At 40.6% G+C, this 19,385-nt stretch overlaps 1 protein-coding gene across 4 annotated transcripts in view; it reads left to right on the top strand.

Moving 5' to 3' along the window:
* The first annotated feature begins 3,756 nt into the window (after window positions 1–3,756).
* Window positions 3,757–19,385, top strand: part of MTRF1 (mitochondrial translation release factor 1) — a 50,101-nt gene continuing 34,472 nt past the window's right edge. For 2 of the 4 annotated variants that reach the window (XR_001180640.2, XM_004759288.3), the window contains exons 1-5: window positions 3,757–4,101; window positions 6,415–6,837; window positions 11,599–11,690; window positions 13,116–13,197; window positions 13,398–13,505. Coding sequence is in view for 3 of the 4 variants with exons in the window: in XM_004759288.3 (XP_004759345.2) it covers window positions 6,423–6,837; window positions 11,599–11,690; window positions 13,116–13,197; window positions 13,398–13,505 (697 nt within the window). In the remaining variant the exon portion in view is untranslated. The remainder of the gene's footprint in view (window positions 4,102–6,414; window positions 6,838–11,598; window positions 11,691–13,115; window positions 13,198–13,397; window positions 13,506–19,385) is intronic. The other 2 variants (XM_013059857.2, XM_013059856.2) reach the window with 2 other exon arrangements.

Below are 19,385 nucleotides of genomic sequence, written 5' to 3'. Positions count from 1 at the left end.
GGGTAAGCCCTAAGTGGGCGCTTTCTGATGGGGAATCCCCGCAGCAGGATGCAAGTCAGCCTTCAGGTCATGAGCACAAGGACACAAGGGTATCCTCAGCCTCTTTGAAGCGATCTGGAAGTCGCTGAGAAGAAGCGAAGTCAAAGTCCCCATTCTCCACCCACTTTGGACTTTGGGCTAAGTTTGCTGTAAATGAATCTGAAAAACAGCTGCAAGTATTTTGTTGTTAGCTCCAAGGCAGAGGAAAGGGACCCAGGTCATTTCGCTTCTCAAGGAATACCCAACTGTCGGTGTCCATTATGCATACTTTCATAATAGAAAGGTTTATGAGATCAACTTTATTGTGAGAAGTATCTCAGACAGAGAAGCTCTTGGCGCTAATTTGATCGAATGTTGTAACTTTCACGGAATCAACCTTTTTATTACCACCTCTAGAAGAATGTTTCCTGTAATGTATCAGACTCTTTGGAAGTAGAAGTTAGCTTCATAAAATGATTCAATGGTAAAAACTCACATAAGGCTTTTTTTTTTTTTAAGATTTTATTTATTTATTTTACAGACAGAGAACACAAGTAGGCAGAGAGGCAGGCAGAGAGAGAGGGGAAGGTAGGGTCCCTGCTGAGCAGAGAGCCCAATGCAGGGCTCGATCCCAGGACCCTGGGATCATGACCTGAGCTGAAGGCAGAGGCTTTAACCCACTGAGCCACCTAGGCGTCCCACATAAGGCTTTTTCAAACAAACATTAAAGAATGTCCTTTTGGGGGTGCCTGGGTGGCTCAGTCCTTTGAGCATCTGACTCTTGATTTTGGCTCAGGTCATGATCTCAGGGTCAGTGAGATGAAGCCCTGTGTTGGGCTCATGCCCAGTGGGGAGTCTGCTTGTCTTTCTCCTTCTCCCCTCCCTCCACTCCCCTTGTGCTCTCTCGCTCTCTCTCTCAAATAAATAAATAAAATACATTTTTTCCTTTTATAACTGTCTTATTTACAATAATACTCATCATGAAACTTTAGGAAATCCAGACTACTACAAAGAAGAAAATAAGGATTACCTGTAATTCCACTGGACTTTTAAATATATATGCTTCGCATATATTTGTTTTTGTGTTTTGTCTTTATATAGTCTCCACACCCAGCATGGAGCCCAGTATGAGGCTTCAACTCATGACCCTGAGGTCAAGACCTAGACTGAGAACAAGAATCAGATGCTTTGCCAACTCAGCCACCCAGGTGTCCCATGCATCACATGTTTCTAAATGGAACTCAGTTTGCTGAGTTGTTGTTGGTTTTTGTTTTTGTTTTTGTTTTGTACCCCCACCCCCACTGCCTCCCTTCTTATTTTTTTGTTTGTTTGCTGTGTTGTTGTTTTTTAAACAATGTCTTTCATTTAATGATGAATTGTGGACATCATTGCATATTCATAAATATAGGTATACCATATTATATTCTTTTTTAAAAGGCATGGAGGATGAAGGAGTATTTATAGTACCAAGCATAAATGTCTTTAGGGATTTTTTTTTTAAAGATTTTATTTATTTGTCAGAGAGAGCACAAACAGGGAAACCAGCAGGCAGAGGAAGAAGCAGGCTGCCTCCTGAGCAAGGAGCCCAGCACAGGACTCAATCCCAGGACACCGGGATCACCACCCGAGCCAAAGGCAGACCCTTAACCAACTGAGTCACCCAGGCAGGCAGACATCCCTTTAGGGACTTTTTTTTTTTTTAATTGAGAAATAAAATACATAAAATATGTGAAGTTTCATGTATATCATAAAGTTTCATGTATATCCCCATAAATTTTTACATACATGTAACATTTACATAAATGTTAGGTGCTTGGGCTGCCATAATAAAATAACACTTTGGGAGGCTGGAGGACTGGGAAGTCCAAGATCAAGGTGTCAGCAAGGTAGGTTTCACCCTGGGGCCTGTCTTGGAGAAAAAGAGAGAAGAGAGAGCTTGCACTCACAAGCTCTCTGATATCTCTTATAAGGGCACAAGTATCACCAGATCAGGTCTTCTTCACCTTTATGACTCATTTAACCCTGTCCCCTGTGCAGTCACACTGGGGGTTACCTTCAACATCTTAAATTGGGGGGGGGGCACACAATTCAGTCCATAGCAGTAAGGTTATTTTTAAAGGAGAATAAAGCTTTATATACTATATTACTTAAGTTATATATCTGCATACACAAATAAAAATAAAGAATTAAATGATTTCATTGGATAATTCAGGAGAATGATTTTTATGGATCCTTTGGAATTTGTTCCTTACTGTGAGCAAATGTTTGTGTCTTTTCTTTTCATTGCTAAATTCTCATGTCCAGAGCACAGTGAGTAGCATGTAACTGGCGCTCATTGTTGAATGAACAATGGAATGTTTTCTTTATTTCTTTTCTTTTTTCTTTCTTTCTTCTTCTTCTTTTTTTTTTTTTTTTTTTTTTGTGGGAGGGGCAGGAGAGAGGGAGTACAGAGCTTAGGAGCCACAGAACATTAGCACAGACTGCCTTGATTGAATCTCAGTTCTATTACTTACCAGTTCTTTTACCTGGACAAGTTACTTAAGCTCTCTGTGCCTCAGTTTTCTCTTCTGCAAAATGGGTATTTTAGGGTCGTTGTAGTAAGGATTAAAGTAATTAATAGGTTTAAACCATTTGATATAGGATTTAATATTTACTAGGTAAAAGTAAATACCCTGAAGTAGGGTAATGTTAGGTATTTACATTGGGAGTTAATTGTTCCTTTTATATGCAGTCCCAACCCAACAAAACATCCTGTGAAGTCAGTTATATGGGATGATGTTTGCCTTGGCTTTTGATGAAGAAATATTGAGACACGGCAGTGATGTGACTTGTGGTATTCAAAGTAAGGCAGTATGTTTGCATTTTCCTGGAACTGTTTATTAGTTGGATTTTTATAATTATTTAATCAGTAGTTTACAACCTATGAACCTAGTTTGAGCCCCTACATTCAATATATGCATGCAACACCTATAAAGCCGTTAATTTGTGAATATATATAGTCTCCTATCTTTTGGATCCTGTTACGATTTTTAGAAATATAAGTTTATATCCTCCTTTAGTTATTAGGTATTTTCTCGAACCGTGGAAGCTGAAAGTACAACTACTAACGTGCAGAATCCCATAAAGGGTAAAAATAGAAAACGAAAAAGAAAATAACAACAACAACAACAACAACAACAAACCACGTAGAATCCCTAAATCTGGGGATGATGAAAAGGGAGTCCTCAAAAAATAAATAAATAAAAATCAAAGAACCACTGCTTTAAAAACAAAACAAAAATTAAAAAAAAAGAAAGAAACTCCACTGCTTTAGTGACACCGTTATATAACTTCTACATATAAAAAATTCTTGTAGGGGCGCCTGGGTGGGTCAGTGGGTTGGGGTCTCTGCCTTCGGCTCAGATCATGACCTCAGGGTCCTGGGATCGAGCCCTGCATCAGGCTCTCTGCTCAGCAGGGAGCCTGCTTCTTCCTCTCTCTCTCTGCCTGCCTCTCTGCCTACTTGTGATCTCTGCCTGTCAATAAATAAATAAGAAATCTTTTTAAAAAATTCTTGTAATTTCCTATTAATATATTGTAAATCTTGATCTCCTCATCAGAATCGTAGAGCTCTCTCTCCTGTGTTTGCCTCTGTGAAACCAGAAGTCCGCTTTTGTCCCAGAGCTTGGCGGCCAGCCTGTGCACAAAATACAACTCCCAGGATTCCCGGGGAGGAGCTCCCGGAACTTGTAGTTCCTTCTACTTTCCGCTACCGCCCACCCTACCTAGCTAGTGGGAACCCGCGCCCTGGGCTCCGGCTCCGGATGAGTACCGCCCGTAGTCATCTCTTGGGATTTCCTTTATGGCCTTGTCTTTTTATTTATTTTTCTTTCTCGATTTGTCATTTTTCCTCTCGGGTTTCCCCTGTTCGCTGTTACGCACGCCCAAGGACGCCTGTTTAAGAGAAGCTGAGAGCAAGCGTTAACCCGGAAGGAGTGACCCGGATGTGAAAGGGAGTCAGTGTGTGTCGGGCTGAAATGTAGCAGGTCCCAGAAGGTTCCGGCTTCAGAAAGGAAAGCTGTCGTCCTTCCTTCTTTTTCTTAGGTACTCACAATTATTTTTTTCCTCTTTTTTTGATCCCCAAAAGTATTTTTTCCACCTCCTTTCCCCCCATGTTGTCTCGATAGGATCACTCCTTATACTGAGAACAAAGTGTGGCTTACACGTGTTCTGGCGTGTAAGAACAGTGTCCCTTCTGACCTGCCGACCTGAGAATTGTTACTAGAGTACTCGAGTAATGCTGCTCCTGGGGTGGGTGATGGAGGGACGGGCCGTGCTCAGGTTTAGGGAACCCTAGCGAGTAAACGTCTTGGTTTAAGGGGAGGGGGGTGTGTTCTCTCAGAACATTGAGGTTCAAGACCTTAAGAGTTACTCATTCTGCTGTTTCGAGGGTGGACTTTTAGTATATGTGCTGCCGAAGCGAGCACTCGAGGGTGGACTTTTTAGCTAAAAGTATTGTAACATAAATTTGTCATCCTTTTGTCCATTTTTTTCTGATGGACACACTTCTCTGATCGGCTTGAGACTAGATGTAAAGACGCGGGAACTTCTGAAGGACAGTAACGTGTGGCTGCTGGGCATTGGCGCATTCTTCCACAGTCTTTTTCCAAATGTGCTTCAGATATTAAAGTGCATTAGCAGAATCCTGCAAAATCTGAATGTTTGGGAGACCACACTGAATATTTTAGTTTCTAGGACATTATGGTATTCAGGTTAGCTGATTTAGAATGATCAAATGAGTTGCTACATGAATGCACCTCCTAGCATTGTAGGAACACTGGAGACAATAAAGGTTGATTATCATAAAATTTTGACCCTCACTTCAACTTGGAACCTCAGAATTTCAGGAGTCAAGTGTTTTTACTAAAATACTTTATCATCCCCCCCTTTCTTAATAAAGCTGCTTTTGTTAGCTTTTGATTATGTCTGTTGGAGAGGTGAAGAGCAGGAAATTAGTGTACACAGCCGGTTTCACCTAAGTTGTAATTTTTTTTTTTTAAGATTTTATTTATTTATTCGTCAGAAACAGAGCGAGCGAGCGCACAGGCAGACAGAATGGAAGAGGGAGAAGCAGGCTCCCTGCGGAGCAAGGAGCCAGATGTGGGACTCAATCCCAGGACGCTGGGATCATGACCTGAGCTGAAGGCAGCCTCTTAACCAACTGAGCCATCCAGGCGTCCCTAAATTGTCATTTTTTTTTTAAAGATTTTATTTATTTATTTGACAGAGAGAAATCACAAGTAGATAGAGAGGCAGGCAGAGAGAGAGAGAGAGAGAGAGAAGCAGGCTCCCTGCTGAGCAGAGAGCCCGATGCGGGACTCAATCCCAGGACTCTGAGATCATGACCCGAGCCGAAGGCAGCGGCTCAACCCACTGAGCCACCCAGGCGCCCTAAGTTATCATTTTTTAAAGTAACTATTTTTTCCTGATTGTGACAGTAATGCATGCTGTGTGAGTAGAAAAATTAAAAACGCTAAAACATAGAAAACAGAAAGCAAGCAAAAGTTATCCACAACTAGAGATCATCTTTTTAACATTTTGGTATGTTTCTTTTTTAGGTCCCCCCCCCCAAAATATTGTTTACTTACTTTCCTTGTATATCATATATCATAGAAAATTTTGAAAACCCAATTAAGATTAGGTTATATTGTTTTCCATTCTGCTTTTTTCACTTAATACAAATATTGCCACTGTCCCCTCTTAACCAGACCTACTTTCTTTATCGGTTAATATCTGAAGTTTTCCTCCTTGAGGATCTTAGCTGAAAGGGAAGCACCGGACTGCAGAATTGAAAATGGAAAACACTGAGCTCTGAACAGGCAGACCGCATTCTAGTCTAAACTCTGCCTCTGTCTGGCTAAGTAAATAATCATGATTAAGTTACTTGATTTCCTTGGACATCTGGATACCTAAAATTAAAGAATTAGACAAGAAAACAGTTAATATTTCCTTCGAGCTTTAGAAATCTATGTATATGTGAACCACCTAAAACTTGCACGATTATTTCATACCTTTCAAGTGCTTGTTCACATCCTTAATTCCAGATCCTGGATACCTCCTAGAAAGTAGCTCATTTAACCCAGCCTGTTGATGTATTTATTAATTATGCTCCTACTCATTTGCCATCGTTAATTATATACATTGAGTGAATAGAAAACTGTGTTATCTTCATTTATTTTAATATGTTATACTCAGAGGTACGAAGAATTATTTTCCTTTTATTGGTTACTTGAATTTTCAGATTGTGTTTAGAGCTGGCTGTGCCCATAAACTGAACAAGATTTCTTGAGCCTCCTTCCAGTTTTCGTATTTGTAGAGCTGATTTTTTTTTTTCAGATTGTGTTTATTATATTTCAGATGCTGAGATGAATCGTCACCTGTGTGCTTGGCTTTTTAGACATTCATCTCTTAATGGTCCCCACCAGTACCACCTCCATTCCCAATCTTATCAGTTTATGCAGATCCATCTTGATACAAGGCTGTGGATTTTTAGACAAAGCAGGAATCCCATTCTCCACCTTCTGTTAAATAAGAATTGTCCCAGGAGATACTGTCATCAGTCCAAGATGCTGTGGAAGCATAAAGGACTACAGAAATATATGGAGGACCTGAACGAGGAGTACAGGACGCTTGACGACTGTTTGCAGCGTGTGTCTGTGAATGAAGGGGACCGGAAGTCCCTGAATCGAAGGCATGCTGAGTTGGCGCCACTTACAGCCATTTACCGAGAAATTCAGGAGGCTGAGCAAGCAATTGAAGAATTAGATTCAATGTGTAAAAGTAGGTAAAAAATATGTGTGTGTAAACAATGTGATTGATTTTATAGGTTAAACCTTTATTGAACACAGTCTTTTAAAAAGGCTAGAATGGCTGCACTCTGTACTTGGAGAAGACAGAATTCTACTCAGTGTGTTTGATGTATTTTGGCTACTGAAAATCAACTATTAGGAGACTGAGCTCCTCATGGTGCTTGCCAAGAAGTTTTTAGGGTCTGGGCGACTGAATATTAACCTTTACAGAAGCTTTAATTTATTGAGCAGGACTTTCCTGAGCACGGTCCTGCGTATGTAGCAGAGACACAAAAATGCAGTTCCCACCCCAGCAAAGGGCTTGTAGGGTCCAAGTATTATTTCATCATCCCAGAAAGAACCCTACACCTTGTGGCCACTTGTCCCAATTCCCCCTTCCCTGCCAACCCGAGGCAAGAGCTGATCTATTTTCTAGATTTCCTTATTTCAGGCATTGTATTGTAAGTGGAGTCATATAATATGTCATTTGTGATTGGCTTCTTTCATTTAGCATAATATTTTCAAGTTTCATCTATGTTGTAGTATGTATTTGTACTTAATGTCTTTTTATTGTGGAACTGCATTCCATTGTATGGATCTACCACATTTTATTTTTATTTTTATTCTATTTTATTTTATTTTTATTTTTATTTATCCATTCATCACTTACTGGATATTGAGTTGTTTCCACTTGTGGGTTGTAATGAACAGTGGCGCTACAATTGCCTATCATAACTCTGCATTCAACCTTTTGAGAAGTTATCAGACTGTTTTCCAAAGTGGCTCCACTATTTTTACCCCACACTTTTTTGATTCTAGCCATCCTAGTGGGTATAATGATACCTGATTGTGGCTTTGATTTGCATTTCCCTGATTAATGATGTTGAACATCTTCTCATATGCCTGTTGGCCTTTTGTATCTCATCTTTGGATAAATGACTGTTCAGATCCTTCGTTCATTTTTAAAATGAGTTATTTGTCCTGTTATTGAATTGTGAGACTTCTTTATATTATAGCCACAAATTCCTTATCAGATATATGATATGCAAAACTTTTCTTCAATTCTATGGGTTATCTTTTGAAGCAGCATAATTTTTTTTTTTTTTTTAAAGATCCTGTCCATTTATTTGACACAGAGAGAGGGAACACAAGCAGAGGGAGTGGGAGGGGGAGAGGCAAGACTTCCTGCCAAGCAGGGAGCCCGATGCAGGGCTCTATCCTAGGACCCTGGGATCATGACCCGAGCCGAAGGCAGACACTTAACTGACTGAGCCACCCAGGCACCCCTAAGTGGCACAATTTTTAAATTTTGATGATGTCAAATTTATCTTTTTTTCTCTTGTTGCTCGTGGTTTTGGTGTCATAGCTAAGAAATTGTTGTGTAACCCAAGGTTACAAAGAGTACATCTGTGTTTTCTTCTGAGAGTTCAATTTTTTAACTTTACCTTTAATTTTTTGATCTATGTGAGAGATGTTTATTTTTAGTTTTGGTATTTTTTTTTTAAGATTATTTATTTATTTATTTGACAGACAGAGATCACAAGTAGGCAGAGAGGCAGGCAGAGAGAGAGGAGGAAGCAGGCTCCCCGCGGAGCAGAGAGCCTGATGTGGGACTCGATCCCAGGACCCTGACTTGAGCCAAAGGCAGAGGCGTTAACCCACTGAGCCACCCAGCTGCCCCTTTGGTATTCTTAATATTGCTTATTACCTTAACATTTTTTCTCATACAAAAATTATCAAAATGTACTGAAGTTGAGAGAAAGGCACAGTGGACTAAGCTGGGATTCAGCATTTATCCAGATAGTACTACAGGCACTTAGTTTCTAAACTTCTGTGCTCCATCCTGTTCCATTAAGTGTTAGAGATGTTAAACGATGTCAAGGCCAGTCACAGTTATAACTGTGAAGTCCTGGATTTTCTGCCGTCTCTTCGTGGTACCATGAGTCTCTCACTATGTTTATGAGGATTTTTTTTTTTTTCTCTTTGCATTATGCCACTCAGATTTGTAATCCATTAGTTTGGGGAAGGTTCTTTGCATATAATAGGAGTTTACTAAATGTTTTTAAATTAAATTGACATAATCTCTTTCAGCCTTGATTGTATCACCATTATACAGTGGTGTATACATTGTATCACCAGTATTATTGAGATTGGATTGGATTGTTTCCGAAGTCTCTCCTAGGTCTAAAGTCCTGCTATTCTGTAATAACAGTGATAAAAGTGACATTTACTGTCCTACCATGTGCCAGACACTAAGCTAAGTATTTAAAATATTATCTCATTTGAGTATTTACAATAATTTATGAGATAGGAATTATTATTAATGTCCCCATTTTATAGATGAAGAAACTGAGAGCTAAAAATGTCAGAAGTCACTCAGCCAATCAGGCAAGGAGCAAGGATTTGGACTTAGTGAGATTCCACAGGCTGTCTTATGCACTGCATGAGTCCAGTTCCAATAGAGTCTGCCTCTGCCTCTGTAGTGTACCCTTCATGAGTTCCCTTCTATTCTTTCTGCTAATTTATATCTTTTTTTAAAAAGATTTTATTTATTTATTTGACAGAGAGAGATCACAGTAGACAGAGGCAGGCAGAGAGAGAGAGAGGGAAGCAGGCTCCCTGCTGAGCAGGGAGCCCGATGCTGGACTCGATCCCAGGACCCTGAGATCATGACCTGAGCCGAAGGCAGCGGCTTAACCCACTGAGCCACCCAGGTGCCCCTATATCTTTATTATAGCTCATCCTGGATAATTACGATACATTCCTAACTTTTTGTGCCACTTCCAGGCTTTCCCAGTCCAAGGACAACCTTAATCAGATTACTCCCCTGCTCAAAATTTTCAGTAGCTCCCGTAGCCTATAAATATAAATTTCTCGATTTGGTATTTAAGAGCCTTTGCAGAAAGGCCCCTGGGTGGCTTAGTCAGTTAAGCATCTGCCTTCAGATCAGGTCATGATCCCGGGGTCCTGGGATGGAGTCTGGTTCGCTCTCTCCCTGGTGCTCCTCTCCAAACCCCACTTGTGCTGTCTCTCTCTCTCTCTCTCATAAATAAAAAAAATATATTTAAAAAAAAAGGAGTTTCTGAAAACTGACACCAGCCTCTCTGTATAATGTATTAATTCTCTTTGCATATGCAGACCTTTCAAGAAAAATAGATAACTTGCTGTTCCCTGAATATACACATCATCCCATTTCTGTCTTTAACAAATCGTTACCCACCAATTTTACCTTGTTAAAATTCATTTCACTTATAAAGTATGGCTTGGAAGTCATACTTTGGCTTCAGTCCCCTCTGTAAAACAAAAATGTTATCTTTTTCTGTTTTGAATTTTGAACCTTTATGTAATTGTCTTAATTTCTGCCACTTCCCTCATTATCTGTTTCTCAAAGACAGAGCCTGTGTCTTACTCATTTTTATATTTCCTGCAACACTGAACATAGGATATAATAGACTCTCAAATCTTTCTTGATATAATGAAACTGAATTAGGTTAGATTTCAGACATCAGAAAATAATAAGAGGCCACAAAAATAATTTTATGTGACTGCATATCAGGTTTTTCTGCTATCTTTGACACAGTAGGTACCTATATGGAGTAATGTCTGCCTAGTGTCCATTTGTGGCATAAGTACATGATATGGGGCCACGAGTGATATTACAATTCTGCAACAGATGATCTGTAATTAGAATTTAGTTCAGAGGACATCTATCCAGGAAGCCTTCCTCAAGTGCTAAGGTCTGGGTTAGACCCCCTCCTTTGTGCCTCCATGGCACTGTCCTATCCCATACTGTACTCATGTGTACATGTCCTATTTCCCACCAGACTGAGTGACTTAAGGCCTGGAACCACATTTTATTCATCCCTATGTCTCCAACAACTAGCAGAGTATCTGGTGCATAATAAGTGTTAGATGTTGAAGGTATGAATGAGGAATAGAGTCCCACCAGGTGTTAATGACTTCCATGACCAGGGAAGAAGTTTCAGGAGCCTTCCCTGTTTTATAATTAGGACTTTTTATTTCTGTTTTCTTCTTTGCTATTAAGAATCAAACATTTCTACATCAGCTGGCAAGCATCACCACTAACAAATGAAGTCTAGGTATCCAGAGCAATGGAGTCAAAGGTCGTAAGATCTATTATCTCTCATTGTTAGCTTTTTTGTTGGGAGTTCCAGGATTTTAACTTTCTCTCTTGAAATGATGTGAAAAGGACAATTGTTTCCATAAAACAGAGGTTACAGAGTTGTTTCATTTGACTTACATGGTGCTTTTAAAAAGTGTTCACTAGGTATTTCAAGAGATTTCAAAATTCTAAGAGTTCTTATTTCTGACTTTGAGGGGAAGAAAATGGAGGCTTCAGCCCTCCCGGATTACACCACGGTGTGCTGAGTAATGGCTGCTACCTTTAAGACAAGATGTGGTCACTCCAGTTTACTCCAAAACTTACCTTATTTGGGTCTATATTTAATTAACCAGTCCTTTTTCAGACTTGTTTTATTAATCATTGATTTCTGTAATTAGTTTTAGATAATCAAATCATAAACTTTTGGGCAATGATCATACATACTTCCTTACACACTGAGTTTTTTTAGACATGCTTCACAAGTACTTATTAATTTAATATTCTCCAACTATTCTGACCTTTTGTATAATCCCTCCTTCACAACTGAAATAAAATTTATAAACAGAAATTAGCTAGCTATATAAGAGTTTTCCTGTATTTAAAAACATAATTTTTGTTGATGGTTTGTAGGTCTAAATAAACAAGATGAAAAGCAGTTACAAGAACTTGCATTGGAAGAGAGGGAAACTATCGCTCAAAAAATCCATGTGTTATACAGTGAGGTATGTTTTAGGAGGTAAACTGCTCAATCGTGTTACTATAAAAGAATACTGTTTTACGAGGCTATACTTTGGTGTTCAAAGTCCTTTCCAAACACCAGTTTATTAAACCTTTGTTAATGGTGAATGAGTTATCTGGGTTTAGTACTGTAATTTGCTACAGAATGAGGTTGAACCGACTGGGATGACAGAAAATAAAACATCATCTCCCCCCTCACCTGCACGAGGAATTATGTTCCAAAGCTGTTAACTTGCCAGCCAAGGCGGCAGATGCTGGTAAAGAAATTTAGTTCACCTAAAGAATCACCTAACAAGAGGAAGAATTTAGTTTTTAAGCCTTAGAAAAGGGGAGTGGTACATAGTGATTGTGTTAATTAAGGATCGAAAATTGCTTTCTGTATAGAGTGGAGTGAATCCAAAGGTACAGACACAGTTGGTTCATACCAAGTCTTTAGCTCCTTGTAGTTCAATGGATGATTTGTCTAAAAGGCAGTGAAAACCACAGGGCTGTATAGCATCTGTAGTTTCTTCCCTTCTGTCCTGTTTGCCCTTGTCCTGCCTTCGGGCCCCCTACTCTGGGACTCCATACAGGGGCTCGTTGAGAGGAATGAGGTAGAAGTATCAGTTACTGTTATCACTGATATAACCAGCAAGTCAAAGGCAGAAAGACTGTCGCTCTTGGTCTGATATTCCCTCTCACAGATTACCATTTCTAACAGAGATAGAGTATTTCAAAAATTGGCAGTAGGGAGAGTCATGGCCGGTAGGTAGTTTGATTTGAAAAACGTTTCACTAATAAATAAAAAATAAAATTGCCTCCCTTTTCTTCTTTAGAAGGAAGCTAGTTACTTTATTAGGAAGCCCCTTGTTTCTTTGTCACAACTCAGAAACCATTTCAGCCTTATCCTGGGAGTCCTCAATATATTCTTTAAGCAGAACAGCTCTACTGAGAACAGAGGGCACGACCTGGGGCCAACTGTCATCTGTGGCAGGAGAAAATACGCAGTCATATGTGAAGAGGCCTCATTTTCTCCAAGTGAAGACTTTTCAAAGCTTCACATCGTCATTTCATTAGATGAAAGAAGCTGCTGTTTAGAGCTAATAAGAGGCAAAATCTGAAAAAAATTGAATGGAACGCTCCGGACTTTGATCTAAACTTGGGCATTTTAGAAAATTAAGATAATCTGATAGCATTGTGGAGAATACCCTGACAAGTAACTCCATTGTTAGCATGAATTGATCACTTATTTTAGTTCTAATGCAGTCTACTTATTGTAGCATTTAATGACTAGATCTCATTGGGATACTATATAATTTTGTTAATCACTGACTTTTTTTTAATGTTTGGAGGTCTTTTGTCTAAAATCAAGCAATAGTATAATCATGGAAAATATACATACAAATGCTGATCTTTTTTTCCTTTTTCAGCTTTTCCAGAGTCTGGTGCCAAAGGAGAAATATGACAAAAATGATGTTATTTTAGAGGTGACATCTGGAAGAACTACTGGAGGTCAGTTAAATAATTTTATCTTAAATGATCTAAAAAAACACTTAAATTTTACCTTGGTTTGATACTGTATAACTTTAACAGTCCAGTAGTTATGTTTCACTGTGGAAGCAGTTACTCCTTATTTCCCAGGGGGCCTGTACCTAAGAAGGGCTTTCTTTAAAACAATCTGTGCTGACTGAATATTTTTTGTATTTTTTTAGGTGATATCTGCCAACAGTTTACTCGGGAAATATTTGATATGTACCAGAATTATTCAAGCTATAAAAACTGGAAATTTGAACTCCTGAATTATACACCAGCTGATTATGGTAGGAATATTTGAGGGTTTAGCCCATAGATGATGCTGAGAATTATTTTATCTCTGATCTTGATTAGAACTATGTTGTCCTATTTTTTTAAAAGATTCTATTTATCTGTTTTTGCAAGAGAGAGAGCACACATGAGTTGGGGGCGGGCAGAGGGAGAAGCAATCTCCCCGCTGAGCAGGCAGCCCAATGTGGGACGCAATCCCAGGAACTTGGTATCATGATATGAGCTGAAACCAAGAGTAGGACACTAAAGTGAGTCACCTACGCACCTGAAGTCCTTAAACTTCTAAATACTCAGTTATGTTAAATCAGAACATCTGATAGTATCTTTGTTCCTTATTCTTTTAAGCCATATGAAAGTTTGTTTCTTCTTGCTTATACATTGAAACCCAATAATAAAGTAGGGAAAGGGGATTAAAGTAAGTTAAACAATAGAGAAAAATGAAAGCTACTATCTAGAATAAGTAAGTTGTGCTTGGTACAGGTTTTATTTTATTAGTCCCCCTGCAGGGGGAGCAGCAGGCAGAGGGAGAGGAAGAAGCAGGCTCCCCACTGAGCAGAGAGCCTGATGTAGGACTTGATCCCCGGACCCTGAGATTACAACCTGAGCCAAAGGCAGATGCTTAACCAATCGAGCCACCCAGGCATCCCTTGGTACAGGTTTTAAATACGGTCACTGGTCAAGGAGAGGGAATTGAGAGAAGAGGGAAGAAAAAACCAGAGCAACCACATGGTGGTGGGAGAGATCTTGGTGTGTATAGGGCAATGTTAGGAAGCCAGTCTACCCAGAGCATATCTGTGACAGGAAGACATAGTAAAAGGTGAAAGATACATATGATCAGAAGAGAAACGAGAGTATGTGATGGGAAGACATAGGAAATGAGTTCCAGGGGGTATAGTTTGAACAGCCTTAAAAGCAGAACAGGCCTTGATTGTTAGAGAGTAACGACCTATTGAAGATTTTATCAGTAAGCGTATGATCTGGGGGCACCTGGTTGCTGCCGTCCATTAAGCCTCCAGCTCTTGGTTTCAGCTCAGGTCATGACCTCCGGGTTGTGAGCTGGAGCTCCATGTCCAGCTCTGTGCTCAGTGTGGAGTTCGCTTCAGACTCTCCCTCTGCTTTCCTACGCCCTGCTCCCTTGCTCTCTCTCAAATAAATAAATTAATTAATTTTTTAAAAAGGCACATGATTTGGTAAATACATATCTTAGGGAGATTATTAGATAGCATTGTGCGGGATGGACCAAGAGGTTCGATTTAAGGCGAAGTGCAGAGCGGTTGCTAGAGCAATCCAGGTGTGACTAAGACTTAGACCTGGCATAGACCTTGGCAGACCTTCACAGGAAGAGCAGACAAAAGACGGGTCCGTGCTTGCTCCTGTGTCCTGCATACAGTGTAGGTGATCTGATCCTCACGGCCCTATGAGATAGGTAGTATCAGTCCCATTTTACAAATGAGGAGCTGGGTTTAGAGAAAGTGACTGATCCAAGACCACACAGTACGTAATGGCAGTCCCGAGATTGAACTTAGGTTTGTCAGATCCAGTACCACACTACATCCTAGTAGTCTGTTCTAACGCAAACAAGATGAGCCATGGGGATCCTGATCTTCCTAGCCAGAAAGACTGTGATATTCTTTCAAGTTGGAGAGAGAGCCCATACGGGAAGAAAAAATGATAAGTTGTTTTTGAATGACTAACTCTGTGGTTATTGTGAACACCCATTTAGAAATATCCAGTAAAGGCTGAAGTTGTGTCAGCAGAGCTTTGGTGAGAGAACAGAATGAAGGAGAGAGATTCAGTAGCCCTTACCCAAAGATGGTATCTGACACTGAGAGATTATGTGAGGGAGAGGCTAGGGAGAAGGAATATTCAGGGCGCCAAAACCTACATTGTAGGTTACCTACATGTAATTACCTACATGTAATGGCCACATTGAGAAAGATTGACTCGTGGCAAAAGAAAGAGAGGAGTGAGATAAGCAGGAAAAGGATGAGTAAGGTATCATATTATGGAAGCTAGAGATGAGAGAGTTTCAACTTTCAGGAAGCTTTCAGGAACAGCAGCATTTTGGGACATCTGGCTGGCCCAGCTGGTGGAGAATGTGTCTCTTCATCTTGGGGTTGTAGGTTTGAGCCCCACTTTGGGTGTGGAGCTTACTTTAAAAAAAAAAAAAAGTCTTTAGAAGTACAGCATTATGAAAGAGAGAATGGTGGCAAATGTCAGCAGTGACCTCTCTCAGATATTTTGAATCCAGCTTTTAAGAATGAAGGATGAGCTCAGTAATAACAGGAGGAGTTTCTGGTTCCAGGGATGCAGAGCAGCCTGAACAATCCCTAGACAGTGGTTGGGAAACCTTTCTTTTAGATAGACTGGCCTAGTGGCAAAATAAAATAAAGGCACTTTAAGAAGTAAAAAGAGCAGGAGACACACCAGATGGCTGGGTTGGTTGAGCATCCGATTCTCAGTCTCAGCTCAGGTCTTGATCTCAGGGTTGGGAGTTCAGGCCCTGCATTGGGCTATACAAACTGGGCATGGAGTCTACTTAACAAATAAAAAAACCCTTTTTTAATAAAAAAAAAAAATTTTAAAGGACTATTTTTTTTAAAGAAGGGAAACTTTAAATATTTTACTCTAAAGACTAGGAGGGACACCTGGATGGTTGTGTCAGTTTAGCATCTGCCTTTGGCTCACGCCCTGAGCTCAGGACATGATCCCTGGGTCCTGGGATTGAGTCCCGTATCTGGTCCCTGCTCATCGGGGAGCCTGCTTCTCCTTCCACCTGTTGCTCCCCGTATTTGTGCTCATGCTTTCTCTCTCTCTCTCTGATAAATAAAGAAAGAAAGATTGGGAGTAAACCTCTACTCATTAAAATTAGAAAATAATATATAAAAATTGATCTATTTGTAATCAGGAGAAGAAAAATATGTGAATAGAAGGTCTAACATAGAGAAGAGGTGAAAAACACCTATCTTATAAAATATGCTTACTAAATAATAGGTGTATATATTTTAATGTTTAATTGAAATGGAGAAGAACTCAGATTCATACAGCACTAAAAGCTAAGGTTGAAAAGAAACATACTTTCAGGCAAAAATTCACGCATCAGGTGACTTAGAGCCTTGTAGTTTTGCGGTTGGAGGTACAGATAGGGGCAGTATTCAAGTATTCCATGAATAGTCCAAGCTAAATGATTACAGGATGGTTTTTGTGGCAGCAGGGGAGGGCGATAGCTCTGGGTATGTAACGTAGGCCTGACGCTTTGTTATTCTGTGTACCTGGCATCTTACAAATTGAAATCTCTTCCAAGTTAAAGGGATTCTATGAAATGCTCTAGTATCTCTTCCCTCCCAACAGATTGATGTTTATAATTGCATTTTGTTATCTTCTGCTTGCTAGTTAAATTCAGGGAAAGGTACTTCAGGTAACATGATGGTTAGTTCTATGTAACCAGAAGACGTACTTCTTACCATGAGTGTGAGAAATAAATTTGTAAGGGGAACGCTGGCATCCTTGAAGGGCTCTGATGGCTCTTCTCTATGGGACAGACTCAACAGTAGGAGCTCTGGTAACTAAACTGGGAAACCTAAGTGTACTGGAAGTCATTGGATTTTAGGGTAGCAGGGGTCAAGGGTAGCAGTCCACAGCCAAAGGCCAGATGAGTGTAGTTACTGTCACGGATGGCAGAACCAAGGCAGCAATCGGAGTTGTCTGACTTTTGCAGCCTGAGGCATTTGCTAGTTGATTGTGGTGCCCCTAGAAGTACAAGAGGTAGGAAGACTAGTACATTCTCACTTACCTGTATGAGCAGAAAAGTTTTAGATCAAGTGAACAAAAATGTAACTTTAATCATAAAAATAAGCCATGGCCCCTCAGTCAGTTCTCAGACTTGAGCCAGTGGATAGGCCCAAACCCCTTGAATAAAGAGGGGGTGGGGTCCCCTTGAGGAAGGACCCCCATATATTGCCAAGTATTTATGCTGTTGACCCTTTTCCCAGCCTCCTCCCAAAAGGGGTCTGTCACCTTTTCCCAGGGTAACTATGCCTTAGAGAAATGGAAATAACCAGACTTTGCGGGGACTACTGGACACTGGCTCTGAACTGATGCTAATTCCGGGAAACCCAGAGCATCTCTATGGCCATCAATTAGAGAAAGAGCTTGTAGAGTCACGTGATGAATAGACTTTTAGCTCAGGTCCTGCTCTCAGTGGGCCCAGCAGGCTCCCAAACCCATCCTGTGGTGTTTTTCCCAGTTCTGGGTACATAATTGGCAGATACACTGAGCAGCTAGCAGAATTCCCATCTTCTTTCCTGACCTGTGGAAGGAGAACTGTTAATGGTGGTAAAGGCCAAGTAGAAGCCACTAGAACTGCCTCTACCTGGGAAAATAGTAAACCAGAAGCAACATTGCCTTTCCAGAGAGGTTGCAGAGATAAATGCCACCATCAGGGACTTGGAAAATGCAAAGTTAGTGATTCCTGCCACATCCCCATTCAGCTTGTTTCTTTGGCCTAGAAAGACAGTAGATGGAGCTCAGTGAATGACAGTGGGTTACTATTAGCTCAGCCAACCGGTGATTCTCATTACAGCTGCTGTACCAGATGTGGTTTCATTGCTTGAGCTATTCATACCTCCTGGCACCCGGTGTGCAGCTGTTGATCTGACAAATGCTTTTTTCCTCCATACCCATCCATGAGGACCACCAAAGGCGGTTTTCTCTGAGCCGGCAAGGCCAGCAGTGCACCTCGCTGTCCTCTACCTCAGAGGTCTATCAACTTTCCTGCCCTACATCATAATTTCCATTTACAGGGATCTTGATTGTCATTCTCTCCCACATTGTCTTGAACTGGTCCAGGAGAGCCAATGATACAGTTCCAGTCACTACTGATACTTACTGACGGTAAATATCAACACTGCTAAGTATGCTGCGAGTGTTTATCTTAGTTATTCCTCACAACAGCCCCTTCGAGGGAGGGAGGTTGAGTTCAGGCTGTGTCATATGCTTACACAGGACTTTAAGTACGACTCACGTGATCTGCAGTATGAATGGCCTCTCATTCAGGTGTGCAGTACTGTTATGCGAACTGTAATTACCATTTACAGAAAAGGAAACTGAGGCATGAACAAATGAAGTAACTTGCCTGAGGACACACAACTAGGAGGAAGAGCTTAAATTTGAACCTAGGCGACCCAAGATTGGCTCTGGTGATCTGTACAGTAAAGCAGCCCTCTCCTTTCAGGTCATATAAATTTAAATATGTGCCCTGGACATGAAGTAGGTAAAGGAGGTGAGGGGAATAATTTTAAAAGTACAGAATGAGGGGTGCCTGGGTGGTTCAGTGGGTTGGGCCTCTGCTTTTGGCTCAGGTCATGGTCTCATGGTCCCAGGGTCCTGGGATCGAGCCCTGTATCGGGCTCCCTGCTCAGTGGGGAGCCTGCTTCCCCCTCTCTGTCTACCTGCCTCTCTGCCTACTTGTGATCTATCTCTCTGTGTCAAATAGATAAATTTTAAAAATCTTTTTTTTTTTTTTAAGATTTTATTTATTTATTTGACAGGCAGAGATCACAAGTAGGCAGAGAGGCAGGCAGAGAAAGAGAGGGGGAAGCAAGCTTCCTGCTCAGCAGAGAGCCTGATGCGGGTCTCAATCCCGGGACCCTGGGATCATGACCTGAGCTGAAGACAGGGGTTTTTGCCCACTGAGCCACTCAGGTGCCCCTAAATAAAATCTTAAAAAAAAAAAAATACAGAATGATTTCGAGGTGGAAAATTTTTATTGTTGTGGCCTCACTCTGTCTCAGTGTTGAGGTATTTTTCAGAATTGACCATCTTGACTATACTGAGTGTGAATGGTAAACATTACATTTTTCCTATCACCTGACCCC

This window comes from Mustela putorius, unplaced genomic scaffold (genome assembly GCF_011764305.1).
Source record: "Mustela putorius furo isolate JIRA1106 unplaced genomic scaffold, ASM1176430v1.1 tig00000179_pilon_pilon_pilon, whole genome shotgun sequence".
Taxonomy (NCBI): domain Eukaryota; kingdom Metazoa; phylum Chordata; class Mammalia; order Carnivora; family Mustelidae; genus Mustela; species Mustela putorius.
The sequence above is the reverse complement of the archived record's forward strand: the minus strand, read 5'-3'. Positions and strand labels throughout refer to the sequence as shown.